This window comes from Anarhichas minor, unplaced genomic scaffold, assembly GCF_050575085.1.
Source record: "Anarhichas minor isolate MPS153535 unplaced genomic scaffold, ASM5057508v1 ptg000026l, whole genome shotgun sequence".
In the NCBI taxonomy this organism is placed as follows: domain Eukaryota; kingdom Metazoa; phylum Chordata; class Actinopteri; order Perciformes; family Anarhichadidae; genus Anarhichas; species Anarhichas minor.
In genome coordinates this window covers 883523-899802 of record NW_027466472.1, presented here as the reverse complement: position 1 = coordinate 899802, position 16280 = coordinate 883523, and the positions used below count along the sequence as shown (strand labels likewise).

The following is a 16280-nucleotide window of genomic DNA, read 5'->3' as shown; positions in this document are numbered from 1 at the left end:
GATTCATTAACTTGATACACTGTTGGGTAATTTAATACAACAATGTATAGTTTAAAAACTCATAGTGTTGCGTATAAAATATTGATGAGAAAAGTATAAATGACAGCAGTCAAAACAATATAGTGAGGTAAAAAGTATATTTCTCCTCTGAGTACAAGTAAGTACCTCACTGTTGGCCTACAGTACTCAGTAATATTCCACAAATGTTTATATTATAGGTTAATATTGCATATACTTCTTGAAAAAGGCTGATAAATGTATTTATCATAGTCAGAACTATGACTCATTGTCTCCCGACGCGTTTTAAATGAAGTTTTGAGTGTTTCTGTAAAAGTTTTAGTGTTTTTACTCCAAACTGAATACGTCACCGTTGTAGCTTCTGACATGGAATACAAAAAGCAACAAAAACACAAGTTAGAAGCCTACACGTAAAGTATGTTTATGCTACTGTGGTGCTTAATGTCTAACGAGAGCCATTGACATACATTAGCCAGACTTCCTCACAAAGAACACGTCGTCTCATCTTGGTTGATGGCGGTAAAAGCGAGCACTCGCCTTAATGTTTCCAGTAATCAGTGTAACTGTAGCTCGGCTCTGATACAATAGTCTTTAGTGTTGTGATCTGATCAGTTAACAGACTTGTTTACATGCTGCTGAGAATATGAAAGGGGGGGGGGGGGGGGGGGGGGGGGGGACAGCTTTAATTTATGGCCCATGAAACTTCTGTCCTTAATAGTAAGCTGTAATCAGACGCTGATTGGTCAACACCGGTGTTTTTCTATCTATTCTGTTTGTTTATGAGGGATGAATGACTTCATTTATACGGAGTGAAAAAGGGAGCCTCACAGTTTATTAACATATTGAAAAATGTATTTACTTTTAATCAAGTTTCAGCCACCAGAAGTTTACACAACTGGACCTGCATGAGAAGTGCAATCAAGTTGACACATTCTTTTTATATTATTAATGGCATGTAGCACTGTGTGTCTACCAGTAGGGGGCACATCTGATCTTTGAGCCTGCACTGACACACTGGTTTGATATTTAACATGTGATTCCTATTTAACAAACACAATGTGTTTTACTTGTGTGGACATGGAATCAGCTTGTTCACACAGTTATTATGTAAGGCTGAGCTTTTCTGTGCTGAGACAAATGATGGACGCAACCGGATATTCCACGTATTCCTTTATTACTGAAATGTGTTTTTTATTTTATGTATGTAAAACAGCACATAAGGAACATTTCTCTGTGCAAATACTTTTTGGTACTTCAACAACAACCACAGATTCTCATTAAAAACCAAACGGTCCTCTGAAATAAATACAATATACGCTTACATTTAACAAAAAAGGTATTTTACCTCGTTACTTGAGTCAAATACGAGGGTGAAAGTGCATCATCTAAAAGTTTGGGGGGGGGAATAGGGTTGGGCAGGATGATTGACGCGAGCGTGGGACTCAGATTGGAGTGGGAGTTAACAATCATGTTGAATTATTGTCGTTTTATTCCCCATGCAGTGAGGAAGGATACCATGAGTGTGTGCGAGGGCAACAAGTGCTCACATTAAAACCACTTCGGTGTCCGAATTCTACACAGGAAGGTCGGGGGGGGGGGGGGGGGGGCAGAAACACAACACAGGCGTGTAACTCACATTTCTCAAACAAATAAGGTACTCTTCTCTCCATATTCAAGAATAATAAATAAATAGTTGTATAGATTAGCAACGATTACACACACAGAATTTACCAACGGGTTCACAGTAATGTTGAGAAGAAGTTTCACGTTTTAGCCTTTTTGATGCGTTTGTTAGTAAAGTGTTTCTGTTTTACTTGTATTTCTGAGGGGGGGAAAAACGTTTTTATTATGTTTTAGTTCAGGCAAATGTAATATTTGCATGGTACTGAAATAACACAAACACATGAATCTCTCCTAAGCCTCTTTCTGATCACAGCCACAAAGCTCATGGGGCTCCTAACGTTTGCAGATGTAATTAAGACTCCTGACGATCTCAAGAGGAACCACAGTGACACCAAATCTGTCCTTTGTTCACCGGGTCTGGCCTGGAAAACAGATGCTTTCGATTGTCACGCTTTGAGAGGAAGAAGAGGAGTGAACGTGGCGCTGAAGGTGGCCTGGCTTATGGTATCTATTCTGACCTCTCTTCAAAGCCGGATGCAAAGAGACACATTTATCATAAGTGTAAAAAGAAAAAAAGGTGGCGATTTGAGAGGCAGCTCCGTGGTTGGAAACCCTGTTTTTCAGCTTCCGTTTGCATAAATGATGTGACAGAAAGCGGAAATCTCTGCCTGTACTGAAACTCCAGCTGGACGCCGTCTGCGGCAGGAGGCCCCGTGCACCATCGTGATCATGACTACAGTGAAGTTGTTGTTTTCAAAGGTGAGGCACACGAGTCAGGAGACACGATGTCCCTCCTGTTGATAAAAACAAAAACAAAAGAAGTAGAAACAAAAAGCTGTGACCTTTCAGGAGGCTAACATGCACAAAAAGTAGGCAAACACTTTCAAAATCACAAGCGAATCCCTTCGAGAAAACAAAAACAAATAGAACCTGGAAGAGGTGCAGTGTTCACGGTGAGAGAACAGGAAACAGTGGCATCCTTTAGGAAAGAGTTCAAGCACAAAAGGTCATCAAGAAAGATGGACGACACCTTACAGTCCTGCTTCTCTGTGAGCTATTTACACGACTTCCTCGTTAGTGAGACTTTGGAGACTTCTCCTCCGTCAAAACCTAAATCCATCAGCTGAGAGGTGAACATAGTTAAATATCTGTACAGTACATTAGTGCTCGGTTGAGATATAAGAGTGGATCCTTGTGGACAGTTATCATACAGTGAGTGCATTGTGGGAGATGCATATCATTTATAGCAGGAAAGGGCGGGGAGAGGAGGGGGGGGGGGGGGTCAAAACCCTGGAAATAAGCACTTCACTCACATTCAGTCATCAAACCAGCTGAGATCCAACACCAGGGGCCAATACTGGCAATTCAAGTGCACAGTTTAAGAACAAGATTATCAAGGATGATGTCGGCCTATTGCTCCAAACAACACGAAGGCCTTTTGGGTGTTTGCTATATAAGAAAAGGCCATTTTTGGACGAGATTTTGTTCCCTAGAAAATGTAAAGGGAGCGGGAGAATCAGTTGCCAGTATTATGTACACAATCACACACACACACACACCAGCGTCCAGAGTCAGAGCCGGCGGGCGCGTCAGGCGTTTCTCCGGGAGTTGCTGGTGGCGGACGAGCGGCCCGCCTCGTGATCCGGTCTGTACTTGAGCCAGCAGATGAGCCACGTGACCACCACCGAGAACATGGCCAGGATGCTGGCCACCGACAGGCAAATGGGTCCCGCCGGCGAGGGTGGGATGCTGTGGCTGTGCACGAAGATCAGGCCCATGAAGAGCAACACCAGCATGGAGAGGAAGGAGAAGATCACGCAGACGCAGCCGGTGGTCAGCGCCACCCGCTTGCAGCTCTGGCAGCTGTCGTAGCGCACCGAGTCCTGGGAGAGGGTGGTGGCGGTGGACACGGTGGTGGACGGGGTCGCCTGGCCGACGCTGGACGTCCCCGACGTCTCCTCCCGGCGCAGGGCGACGAGCGCCGGGTGCAGCGGGGGAGGGTACGGCGGCAGCGCGTCCTGGGGCAAGGGGTCCGACTCGATGTAGAGCGGGAAATCCTCCGTCACCTTGGTGTTGTTGGGCAGGTTTTGGATCCGGTAATCCGGCACCGGCGTCCGGTGGCGGCAGACGGGGCAGCTGATGCGCCACGGCCGCTCCTCGCGCAGATGGAGCGTGTTCAGGCACTCCTCGCAGAACGTGTGCAGGCACTCGAGGATCTTCGGCGCGCGGCGGTCGAGGTCGAAGTAGTTGTAGCAGATTTTGCACTCGTACTCCTCGTAGGGGAACACCGAGGAGGCCTCTCCGGGGGGTTCCGCTCCGCTCGGTGCCAGATCTACCTCTGCCATGTCATCTCTCGCCATTCACGCTCTCCGGCGAACACAAAGGGGAGCTGGCGGACAGATGCTGATGACGGTGCACGTCTCTCCTCCTCTCCCCCTCCTCTCCTCCTCGCTCATTGAAGCGCCATCATCCCCGCAGACATTGTTGATGTGGGCTATTTTTCTATATTTATCTATCCATTAGCCTTCCCCCACTGCCGCGTGATGTATTAGAGAGCTGCTGCCGCTCCGTCCAAATGATCGGGATCCCGGTTGAATATGAAAAAGAAAAGAAAAAGCTCTCGATTCCTGCTCGGCTGTGTGGGAATAGATGACGTAATGGTGGTGAATCCGAGCATCCCACAAAGAGAGAGAGAGATGATGATGATGATGATGATGATGATGATGTGTCGCCCCGAAAGTCCCGTTAAAGAGAGAGTGTTGTTGTGTCGTTTCCAGTGCTCTCGGTGTGGATTCACGCAATTGCGTACAGAGCAAAAGGATGCGCTAATTTGGTCAAATGGGGGCGTCGATTCGCCGTTTCCGGTAACAACGAGCGTCTAAACTCAACGTGTTCCAATCAAATACCAAATATCAAACTGCACCGTCTTACATTACAAGGGGTTGAGTGGAACAATGGGCAGTTGAATATTTTATTCAATTCATATAAAAATAGGGAAGTCAAGTTTATGAAGAGACTCTAAAGTTCCACATTTGTTCAATAAATCAGGTCAGGAATCATTTGGAGTGGCTTCAGGCATCTCATCATGTTGGTATACAGGCCTACATGTTGTATTTGAACACTGTAATAAACCTGCCGACACAAAGTTTGACTTAAAAGAAGATATTTAAAAAACCTTAAACTTAAAAAATATAAAAAATGCTGCTCTTACTAAAAGCCTTTTCTAATCATGAAAGAACCACAAATGAAGCTGTAGTCAGCTGACAAGTCTTTGAAGTGGCTCAAATGATGTGAAACCCTGCGGTTACATTATTCAAACTGACTCACACTCACAAGATTTGGCTCTGAAGCTGACGGCTACAAATTCTCAGAAGTTGTGTTGATTCTATTTACAACACTAAGACACGTATGATCACTAAAGTCCTGATTTAACATTGTTTACAGCAGGTATGTGGTTTCAAGACACGCTTGTTGTTACAATAACAAGTGAAAAATGTTTTTTTCAGCCCTACAATTGGCAAAAGTTGTTAATGAACAGTTTTATAATAAGAGGGGAATACAGTTCTGAATGAAGGGGTCGCCTACATGGACACAGTCCTCTTTCAGACACAGGCCTCACCGACCCAAAGAACTTGACCTCCAGCTGATATTCCATTCATCACATGTTCTCATATCCAATTTGCAGAGTTTTTGGTAAACATGTGAATAAATCCTCTTATATTTCTGGCACATTGATGGCCCCGCTGAGTGTTCCCCGGACTCAACTTTACAGGAAATCGTCCTCTGAATGTTGCCGTTTTGTGATTTCTGTAGAAAATGACCAAACAAATTGCTGGATCTCTGTTGGCGGGCGACTGATAACAAACAGGAGCAACGCAGTAGAGCCTGAAGCCTTCTACATCCAATTTCACAGTCTCATTACCATGGTGATGGTTAAGAAGCTGATGATGATGGAGAATCATCTTTTAATAATGCAGTCTCATTTTACCACAATTTACTGCAAAAGCTGTACTCAGAATGACCTGTTGCACTCTAAACTCTATTCTTTGGCTCAATATGGTCTGTTATATAGCTGACCATTATATATATATATATATATATATATATATATATATATATATATATACACATTGCAATAAAACTGGCTGCTGCATGCTTTAAATACTTTGTGATAACGGGTGAACTATCCCCGGATAAAGGTCGGACAAACCGGCAAGACTTACCTGTTCAGCCTCCCCACTAAAGCCCCGCCCCGCTGCGCACACCTGCGTCGCACAGCAGCCGCACCTGTACGGAGCTCTGCGCCCTGCCCCGGTGCAAACGTCGACCGTGAGTAGGTCAGAGTATCCACATCCACTCCTGCCTCTTTCCCCCACCCCTGACATGCTGCAGTCCTTGGCTTACCTTCACGACTCGGAGCTCGTGGCCCGGTTCCAGAGACGATGCGGACTCGTCCTCGTCGAAGCCGCGCGTCATGATCGCAGCCGAGGGAGGACGCGAGGAACCCCGGTCCACAACGGCGAACCACGCGGTGGACCGCAGGAGGGAAGTCGGGACCACCAGGATCAGAATTCAAACTTTAAACACAAGGAGAACGGATGTGCTGTTAGTGTAAGTCTGACAAAAGTTGGTCCACTAAGTGCTTTTAACCTTTAAACATGATTTTAATTCACAAATATAAACCACATAGTCCATTACTATTTGCATTGTAATCCCTCAACGTGTGAGATTAATATATGAACTAAAGATTTTGGTTCTAGGAAGTAAGAGCTACATGTGCAACAGCTTTACTCGCCCAGTAACGGATTTAAATAGTATGCAAACCAAACAGTGACTGGCTTTTCTCGTTTGTCTGGGTGTCTGAGTCAGCCACGAGATCCTCACCGGCACAATGCCAAGCCACGTGGGATGTTTACGTTCTTCTGTGTCATACCTTCTCTTATGCGAACTATTTATTTAGACTACTGACGAGGTGAAGAGGAGCACAGAGGAGTTCCTCACAGGCTCAGATGTTGAGGATGGGCTTGATATTGTGCAGGAACTTGGAGCTCCTTCTGGGTGGTGTTCAGCTCGGACGTAGACCCTGCTGATGTCATAATGACATCATCGGGGTTATCTTGGGTTGGGCATGGAAACTACAGATATGTAACAGAAAGTCTGCATTATGAATTTGAGGTGTGGGATTTGAAAGAAGTGTGGAATTTATAGGAGGTAAGGGGGTTTAATGAAAGAAGTCAATGTGTTGCATTATGGGAAATGTGGGATCCAGCATTTTTTGGAACGTGATGCTTACGAGAGGCTAAAGGTCTCGGCCTCCGCCGCATTGATGCCTGGCCACTCTTTTTGTTATTTCTCCCTTCGGAGTAGCCTAACCTTGTGCACTTATTTGTGTATTTATTTGTGTGCTACTTTAATCATTTGAAGAGATAAAACCAGCAGATTCTGAACTGCTGGCTGGTATAAATAATGAAATGTGACGAAAAGAAGCTGCAAACAAACAAAAAAGTTGAAAAATGTAATCGTCCAATCAGCACTCGTCCTGTCATGCCTGTGTTTTTGATTAGAATGCACCGGTTGGCTACTCAAGATGGACCAGCCGTCATATCAGCGGCTCTTACTCATCACTGGCTAGCTAGCTTTATTGCTATCATGCGCAACAAAAAAATCAAGGCGGTTAACGACGAGGAGTCCGAGGCACTAATTGTCTCGGGTGACGAGGGGAAATCCCACTTTTTTTCTGGACGTTTTTCTTTATCTCAATCAACCCTCGTCAGAGCCGGACATCAAATGTAATCGTCTTGGCAGTCGGTCTGGGAGATTTTAAGCATAATGAAACAGTTTGAGAAGCTTTTGAATCATTATATTTCGGTGTTCATGTTGTTCTCCCATCTTCATCGTCATCGCCATGAAGGCCTAACAACCGTGCTGCTTCCATTTTTGATAGTTATTTTGAATTTAGGACATCCTGATTTAGGAAATCCCAAAGTTAGGATGGTTCTGTAATAGCTGAATTACTATCGTAGGTTTTTTTTAATCCAAATGCGGTTAGGAAACATGTTTCTACAATACCAAAAAATGTCATCCTAAAGATGAGATGGGATTTAAAATTTCGGAAGTTTCCGGTGCCATCACCTTTAGTGTTGTTCTGTGTTTATTCTCCGCAGGCCTGCGGCAGACCTCAGTACGAGGTGAGGAACTGGCCTTTGCACTTCCTCTTCCTGTTCTCGGCAGGCCTGGGGCACGAAATGTTCTACATCACCTGTCTGCCTTGCATTCACTGGAGCCTGGACCCGTTCCTGTGCCGACGCCTCGTCAACATGTGGACCGTAAGTCACAGCTGGAGGGGGAGATGTGCGCATCGGTCCGATGTCCGTTGGTTCCACAATGCCACCTCTCTTCTCTCTGCTCTTCATCTCCCTCTCTTCACCTTTCAACCTCCTTTCATTCCCCCCTCCCCTTCCAGTGACCTGTCTCTGACACCACCATGTTCATATATCCCCCAGGCCTGAGGGGCCACTGGGGCCAGCCTGACCGAGGGCCCTTGACACAGCGAGAGGCCACACACGGGGACTCATTACCGAAAATGAAAATCTCCCCTTTTTTAAGACGTTTACTCTGACAGAATCCAGCACATAACAACAAGACGGCCTGAAAACCCGTCAAACGTGAACCCGGAGGGAGCGTATTTGACACTTCATAGAGACACACAGCCGGCCATACACCCTCTCTCCTGCACTGTGCGTGATGGGCAGTGTGTTTTTGTGCCCTTTGTGTCCCCCGCCTCGAGCGCTGGGTGGATGCCCTGTGTCTGAACCCCTTGTTTGGATCCCCCTACCCCCCTAGGGGGAAGAGACACCATTCTTCTGGCATCCTGGCTTCACCAGGCCGCTGTTTGAACTCCTTTTTAAACTGCACATAAACACCAACACACACACACACACACACACACGCATGCTCGCACTCCCCGCCTTAGCCTCCTAAACACACTCATCGCCCTCCCTCTAGTTAGACATTACCAGCTTCACTCTTGTGTTCTCCTCCCTCCCCCCCTAATCTACCAGCAGAGTGTTTTATCGGCCTCATCAGCGCTCTGAGCTTTCTCTCTCTCTCTGTGGACCGAACATTTGGCCTGTCAGCCCTCGGGGCGCATCACCCTGCACTCCCAACTTCTAACAGCACCCTGCCATTGTGCTGGTGGAGTTATCTGAGGGTTCACGGAGGGATCGAGCGCTCTCTTTCTTTCCCCTCCGTCTCGCACGCAAAAACTGGCAACTCACGGCAACATCTGAAGTGCACCCATGCACATTTAGACTTGTATGCATGAGCACACACACTGCAGGTCCATTACTGAAAAACACTCTCATTATACCCCCCCCCCCTCTCTCCCTCCACCTTGTGTCCTTCACTACTCTGTTGCCTTTACTTGCAGGGTGACTTTGGTTGACTTAGAAAACGGTAGCTGTCATTAACCATATGGTCATGAATTACATTGCCGTGTCGTACGGCATTATAGTAGCACAGTGTTATGCAAATCATGCACCGACTGTGCTGTTTGGAATATCAAAACCCATCTAGTTGTACACACAGGGCATGAACTATGATGCGGACAGCAGAAGAATGTTTAGAGAAGGAACTGCACTCGCTTTATTCCCAGAAGACGAAACTTGACCAGCCATCAGTGACGAAGACCAGAGGTCAGAATCTGTCCGTCTGTGAATACAAAGACAGTGTGACTCTGCCCTGTCGTAACTACAAGGAAGGTCACTGCTGTACTGGCGGTAATACCGACATGTTTCTGCCACAAAGTGCTTGAAAATGACCGGGACAAAAATGCATATCATGACTGATGTGTAGGATTTCGGCGTGACGACTGATTGGATCAGGTCTCTTCCAGTCCGGATCAGTTGGTGTTAAAAGTCAGCAGATAAAATCGTCTAGAGTGTGACATGTAAAGATTGTAAGACTTCAGACCCGGTCATTAACTACTCCCAATGACGATGCTAATATGTTGACGTTTAGCGTTCTGTTTCATATTTTCCCTCACTCACGTGCTCCCCATTTTTGAGAACTACTATTGAGAGTGCTTGAAAACCATTTGCTGCAGTTATTTTTTTTTTTTTTTTTGCATGAACAGAGAAGTGATGGTCCACTCAGCCGAAAACAGTACAAAAGCAACATAAGAAAACAGGAAGTCTATAAGCAGGATAGTAAAGGCTGAGTGCAACTTTAAAACTGGACCCAGGAGAAATTCTCCCGCCTTCTTAAGGCTATCGCAGTAACAAACCATGCTGTGAGGATATTATAGAGAAACTCTTATATAGCTGCAGAAAATACCTCTTGGTTCATGAGAGCAGGCTGCAGCATGAGTCCCAAAATACCCATTGTACAGATGGACCTCTATGTGCTATTGATGAGTTCTACAGTCAGTAAAGTTAAACTTCTACTGGTTTTACGATTAAAAGCTAAGATCTTTATGAAGCAAACATGTCTCAGATATGTTCCTGCTTTGTGTGCACAGATCGATCATCAGATGTAATTGTATCCACACAACTTTAAGTTACCAGCACCTTGGTGGTCAAAAGTATGAACCAGGAACCAAATCAGCCAATCATGTTGCTGTGGCACAAAACAAACATCTTGTGTCTTTTCTCCATACAAACAGTGACCTGCAGCGCCTCTACCCTACCCAACACACCACACACACACACACACAGATCCACATGTTGACAGATCAAAGTCCAAAGCTGCACTGGCGGCCTCGATCAATACACTTATTCACGAAGAAACCCCAACTCTGTGTGTGTGTGTGTGTGTGTGTGTGTCTTGACCTGTCTTTAACTCTTCCCTTTATGTGACCAGACTTACCCTGGGTCAGTCCTATTGATGTGAATTGTACAAAGACACCAATGAGACGCTGGCTCATGAGCCAGTTGAATATAATGTTTGTGTTGATGGTGTGCAGGGGGGGCGGGGGTGGGGGGGCGGGGGTATCATATCATGCGAGCACTTGAGCTGGGGAGGCAGATTCATTGTGTGACGGCAGGGTGGGGCGGGGCACAGTGCATGATGTGCACACACAGTATGGCTTGTTGTGTGAATACATGGGGTCAGACGTGCTAAATGGGTTCACCGTTGTCTGTCCTCTGTTTATTGTCCACCTCATGGTGCCAATTATTCTATCTGGGTGCACGCGTGTAGATACAGTGTATGTAGATGCAAATATTTGTAATAATAAACTTTATATTAATGCATTTGTAGAGGACAAGGAGAGATGTAAAATAAGGATTCAGCTTTTCAAAGATGCTAAATTCCAAGTATGGAGCTAGAGACTGGGATGGAGGATGTCGCATTCTGTACAGATTGTAAAACCCTCTATTGCAAATTTTTGATTTGTGATATTCGGCGATACAAATGCATTGAATTGAATATTGAATTTGAGCAGGCTTTGGTTAAACTGTCCCTCTGGAGAGCTAAATAGGTGGAACGCATTGACCGAAATGCAATCTGAGGACCATCATCCGACGATGATTTAGCTTTTTATTGAAAATGATCTTGTAAACTAGCTAACTGTGAAACAACCCAGCAGTCGTACGGGTCGTCTCTCAACTCCAACTCCAGTCTCGCATCTCACCGGAACCCCAGAAATACAGCCCCTCGCTCCCAAAAAACGTATCTGTCGTCAGACCGATGGGTTCTGAGATTGAATGGTCTCCAACTCTGTGCTTAATGCACAGAGTTGGGAGTTGCATCAATCTTCTGCCTTTCCCAAAGTGTCTGCTCTGGTTGCAAAAATAAGTCTGGTTGTATAGAAGTCTCTGAGAAAATGACTCAACTTCTCTCTTGATTTATTACCTCAGTAAACATTGTAAACATGAGTTTATGGTCTCAATCTCTAGTTTCAAGTCTTCTTCAATACAGCATGATGTTCATTTAGTACATTATGGTCTATTTAGAGTCAAACAGACCATAAAGCAGGGGATGCTTTATGGTCTGCCGTATACGGCGTCTCTACGTCACTCCTCCGCAATCAAAATATGGTAACGAGCCGAGATGGCGACGACCCCAATCCCAAATTGCGATGGCCAAAACGCCAAACTTGATGCTTCAAAACGGCAGTCCACAAACCAATGGGTGACGTTACAATGAATCCGTCCACTTCTTATATACAGACGTTGGGAAGAACTGGCCTGCACTGAGCCCTGAACTCAACCCCATCCATCACCTTCTGGGATGCACAGAAACACTGACTTCGAGCTTTACCGCCCAATATTTGGACCTCACTCTTGTGCCTGAATGGGAGCACATCCCTGCAGCGATTTGTTCCAAAACCTCTGCCTCCACTCTCCAGTGCAGCCTATTAATACCCACAGTTTGGGGGAAAGAGAGAGTGTAATGTTCTGGTGTTCACAGATTTCTTCCCCATTCTGTGTGCTCCATCATCTCCATCTCTATCTGTGGGCCTTTTATACGTCCAAGTGGCTGCACTAACAGCGGGTCAGCCGACTTTTTTTTCTTTTTCATATATATCTCATTTGCCATGGGAACAAGCATTTCCTGATGACGGTGTCAGTAGAGATGGTAATGACAACCTCTCCATTCTCTCCCTTAAACACACACATTAGTGTCCTGAGCTCGCTCTGCGCGCGCTGCCTCCCTGCTCCTCGCTAAGACAGCCATTCATTAAATATACAAGGCAGAGCTGTAAATAAACCTGGAGCCGGAGCAGGCCACCCCTCCGAGGGCCGCTGGGGATCTCATGAAAGAGAATAGGCAGCACATTTGGCAGGGTACACACACACACACACAGTTACAGCATCACACAGACACACACACCTTGCACTGAGTGTGTCATTCTGTCAAGAGCCCTCTGTCTGACCCGCGCCAGCTGAAGACGCTGTGTCAGCAGATCCGGCCTTCTTCAATTCTCAGTTTCTTACAATAGATTTTGTTTCTGTATGACTGCAGCATCTGCACTTTATACCAGAGGTGGGTCGCCACTCTTGCAGTCTTTTTTTTTCTTTTGGAGTGGGAACGGTGATTACTTATTTATAAGACTGTGTGGTAAGTTTTAGAGCATCGCCTTATCTTTGCTTCCTCTACTCATTATTTTATCATCTTCCTCCTCTAGTTTCAGCACCCTGCAGCTCTCTCTGTCCTTTCTATTTAATTGTAGCGATGCAGTAGATTTATTGCTGCTTTTTTTAAAATAAAGTTTAATGAAATCTTGAGTAAAGAAGTAATAATTAAACACCAAAGTATATTTACATTTTGTACTACCTTATCGTTTGCAAGTGTAAATAATACAAATTAACAAATTTTTTATTTATTTTTTAAGGATTTTTTTTATCAATTCAGGGTGTTTCCCCCAAATATTACATAACATTATTGCAAGATTAAAAATAAAAATGCTACCTGGATATAATAAAAGATATCTGGTCCTCTCTCCTCTCACAGCTGGTGATGTACGTCGGCCAGGTGATGAAGGACACGCTGAAGCTGCCTCGCCCTCTCTCGCCCCCCGTGGTGAAGCTGGAGCCGCGCATCGACGCCGAATACGGGCTGCCCTCCACCCACGCCATGGCCGCCACCGCCATCTCCTTCACGGTGTTACTGAGCGCTCCGTCCAGGATACTGGTGAGCGTCGCTGATTTAAATGCAGTAAGACGGCATAAAAAATGACTCCCCACAGTTGTGAGATACAGCACTTAAAACGCAAATATATTGCTCAGTAGCCTCATGTGTAACAAATCGATGAAGCTGTTGAGTCAAAGTCATCAAGCAGAGTGAGTGGATGGTGAAGAATGACCAAAGAGATCATTGACATCCAGACTTGAACCAAGACGAGGGTCACAACCAACTCATGTGAGTGCAGTTCTACACATAGACAACCCTGCTGTCATTGTAAGTAGACAAGGAGAAGGTAGGCCATGTAAGACACAGACATGGTTTAAAAGCTCAGCAAAGCTAATAAGTGGGGATTTACAACTAGGATCTGGAGTGTACGTTTAACCGTAATTGTGACAATAGGTATGTCATTAACTGTGCTATTAAATTGCTACTTAAGTTTATGGATATAATATTAGCGAGGCAGCAGTTGGTGTTAAATCGGTCGATCCGAATGAGCCGCTTCTCGCTCAAATTAAAATTGTGAACGTTACAGTTTGAGGCACTGGGAGTCTGTGGACGGTAGAGTGGGATGGAAGGGAGTGGCCCCGCTGTCCATCACAGGGTCCCGACTGAGCCGTTGGACAATGGGCAGGGAGGGGCGGGGCCAGCAGTCACCATCAGTCACACCCGGCCGCTGTTTGGTCTTCTGATGGACTCGACCGAGTCAATGACTGTCAGTCCACGTCTCCTCCTCCTCCTCCTCCTCCCGACTCTTCCCCTCTTTATGTCTCCCGCTCTACTGCAAAGTCAATAAAACACTCAGTGGCTCAATCATAGGCCGTCTTAATCACGCGCTGTGTTTTAATGAAGGATCGAGTGAATGCCCAATCCTGCTTTACAGCCTCAACAGCTGTCTGCTTGATTTGTGGTCAAATCACAGCAACTATTCGCCTATAATTTTCTCGCACTGCCGTTCTCAAGGTCAGACGAAATCATCTCGGCAACCTCCCCCCCCCCCCAAGACAACCCCCGCGTACAGTAGAGCACTTAACTGTGGCCTGGAATTCCTCCAGGATTCCCCCTGAAAAGAAAAAGAGCCGTAGATGAGTAGCGAGCTGGAGCGGAGAGGCTCCTGAATAGCCACGAGGCCTCGGGGCAGCTCGCCCGGTTCCCCCGGAGCAGGTCGGAGGTCACGACAGTCAATCACAGAGTGCCCCACCTCCCTCCTGTCCCCGGCATCCTTTGTGGCCATTCAAAAAAAAATCTCTTCATGAACTACCAGTGAATAGGCTTCCAGCTGCAAAAGACAGGAAAAGACACAGGAAGGGAAAAAAAAAAAGGCAGCGAGGAGGGAGGGGAGGTGAATGAATACACAAGGCCTCTCTTCTCACTGTTATTGAAATGGAGAGGGGGGGGGACAAAAACCTGCTGCTTTAGGTAAAAGGAGGGAGGGCAGAGAGGATGGAGACAGTAGAGGAATAAAGGAGCAGCGGCTTGATGACGGGCACTACGTCAACCCGGCAGAGGAGCTACACGTCGCCATTAAGAGGATTGACGAACGGATGATTTGATCAGGAAGGTTTAAAAAGAACAAAAACTACTGAATGACAAATGTGTTTCTACTGAGGAATGTTTTCATGTGACGCGTAACGTTTCCACTGTCACAGATTTCAGCGTTTGGTTTGTGATCCAAGTGTGTTTGTGTCCCAGTTCCAGTTCGAGGTGGGTCTGCTGATCGCTCTGACGCTGTCGTCTCTGGTGTGTCTGAGCCGCCTCTACACTGGCATGCACTCAGTGCTGGTGAGCTAGTCCCTCCACCCACACACCACACACACACACACACACACACACACACACACACACACACACACACACACACACACACACACACACACACACACACACACACACACACACACACACACACAAGCATAAAACATTCAAGCTCAAAGCAGGATTCATAATTCATCAGTGTCTGGTTAAACTGTCTGGCTGAGGCTTTGATCCAAGACACCTTCCATTTGAAAAGTTATGTAAATTTCTGATTATTTAGGTTTTAGTTATGTTTAAGTGCATATTTATCACATCTATCAGGGCTGAAAATACTGATATTTAATAAATAAATTATAAATAATTTCTCCCTAAATATACAGAAATATACATAAATATACATTTTTTCACGTTTTGGGAAATATGCTTTTTGCATCCTTGCTGAGTTAGAAGAGAAGTTTGATACCTCTCGAATATCTGTCGGCTAAAAATACTAAAACCAGCGGCCAGTTAGCACAAAACCCAAAATGTCTAAAATGAACAAAATCCACTTCTAAAGCTCACCAATTAACACACGTATGAGTGGTATCGATGCATCTAAACTATTGTCTCATTATTGTGCTCTCAGGATGTGATCTGTGGCGCTCTGATCTCCGCCGTCATCCTGTTCCTCACCTACCCGTACTGGGAGACCTTCGACCGCTTCCAGCTCACCAGCTCCGTCTCCCCCATCGCGGCGCTGACGCTGCCTCTCCTCCTCAGCTACACGTACCCGGAGCTGGACCGCTACACCACCACGCGGGGAGACACCACCACCATTCTGGGAGCCGGGGCCGGCTGCTCCGTGGGCTACTGGGTGAACCAGCAGCTGGGGCAGACCTTCGAGCCCCAGGGGGCGCTGCCCGTACCCTTACCCGCGCTCACGGCCAACGCGTTGGCGCTAGGTGGCGCCCGCTTCCTCGTGGGAGGCGCGGCGTTACTGGGAACTCGGCTGGTAGTGAAAACGGTGAGCCTGCAGGCGCTGTATTCGTGGTACGGAGTGCCGAGAAGCGACGACGGTGCCAGGAGGAGGAGGGAGATAGAAGTGCCGTACAAGTTTGTCACGTACACATCTGTTGGACTTGTCAATTCTATATTAGTCAATAGAGTGTTTATTCTACTGGGGCTGCTATGACCGATGATTTGAACTTGCCATAACAAAAATGTACCTTTATATTTATTTCAATGTTGTTTTTTACACGTTAACAGCTGTGACTGACTCA

General features: G+C 46.1%; 2 protein-coding genes and 1 long non-coding RNA gene across 3 annotated transcripts; 1 reads left to right on the top strand and 2 right to left on the bottom strand.

Annotated features, from left to right (window-relative positions):
* Positions 1–1171: 1171 nt before the first annotated feature.
* LOC142959170 (uncharacterized) lies at positions 1172–6376 on the bottom strand. Its single transcript, XR_012956196.1, has 3 exons — positions 6046–6376; positions 2572–2620; positions 1172–2435 (listed from the first exon to the last, which is right to left on the bottom strand). It is a non-coding gene; the product is annotated as an uncharacterized LOC142959170 (long non-coding RNA).
* rnf228 (ring finger protein 228) lies at positions 3179–4016 on the bottom strand. The gene has a single exon (XM_076100034.1). It carries the CDS (start codon positions 3999–4001, stop codon positions 3231–3233), a length of 771 nt encoding a protein of 256 aa, XP_075956149.1. The 5' UTR covers positions 4002–4016; the 3' UTR covers positions 3179–3230.
* Positions 6025–16192, top strand: sgpp2 (sphingosine-1-phosphate phosphatase 2). Its single transcript, XM_076100373.1, has 6 exons — positions 6025–6246; positions 7632–7640; positions 7806–7967; positions 13096–13275; positions 14959–15048; positions 15647–16192. The coding sequence occupies exons 1-6, from the start codon at positions 6025–6027 to the stop codon at positions 16190–16192; spliced, it is 1209 nt and encodes a 402-aa protein (XP_075956488.1).
* Positions 16193–16280: the final 88 nt, after the last annotated feature.

Excerpts from the sequence above, each read along its gene's own strand:
- sgpp2 (XM_076100373.1), top strand. The coding sequence starts at position 6,025 with ATGCTGCAGTCCTTGGCTTACCTTCACGACTCGGAGCTCGTGGCCCGG. Across the intron at positions 13,276-14,958 it reads GCGCTCCGTCCAGGATACTG|TTCCAGTTCGAGGTGGGTCT; the intron begins GTGAGCGTCGCT and ends TTTGTGTCCCAG. Across the intron at positions 15,049-15,646 it reads CTGGCATGCACTCAGTGCTG|GATGTGATCTGTGGCGCTCT; the intron begins GTGAGCTAGTCC and ends TTGTGCTCTCAG.
- rnf228 (XM_076100034.1), bottom strand. The coding sequence starts at position 4,001 with ATGGCGAGAGATGACATGGCAGAGGTAGATCTGGCACCGAGCGGAGCG.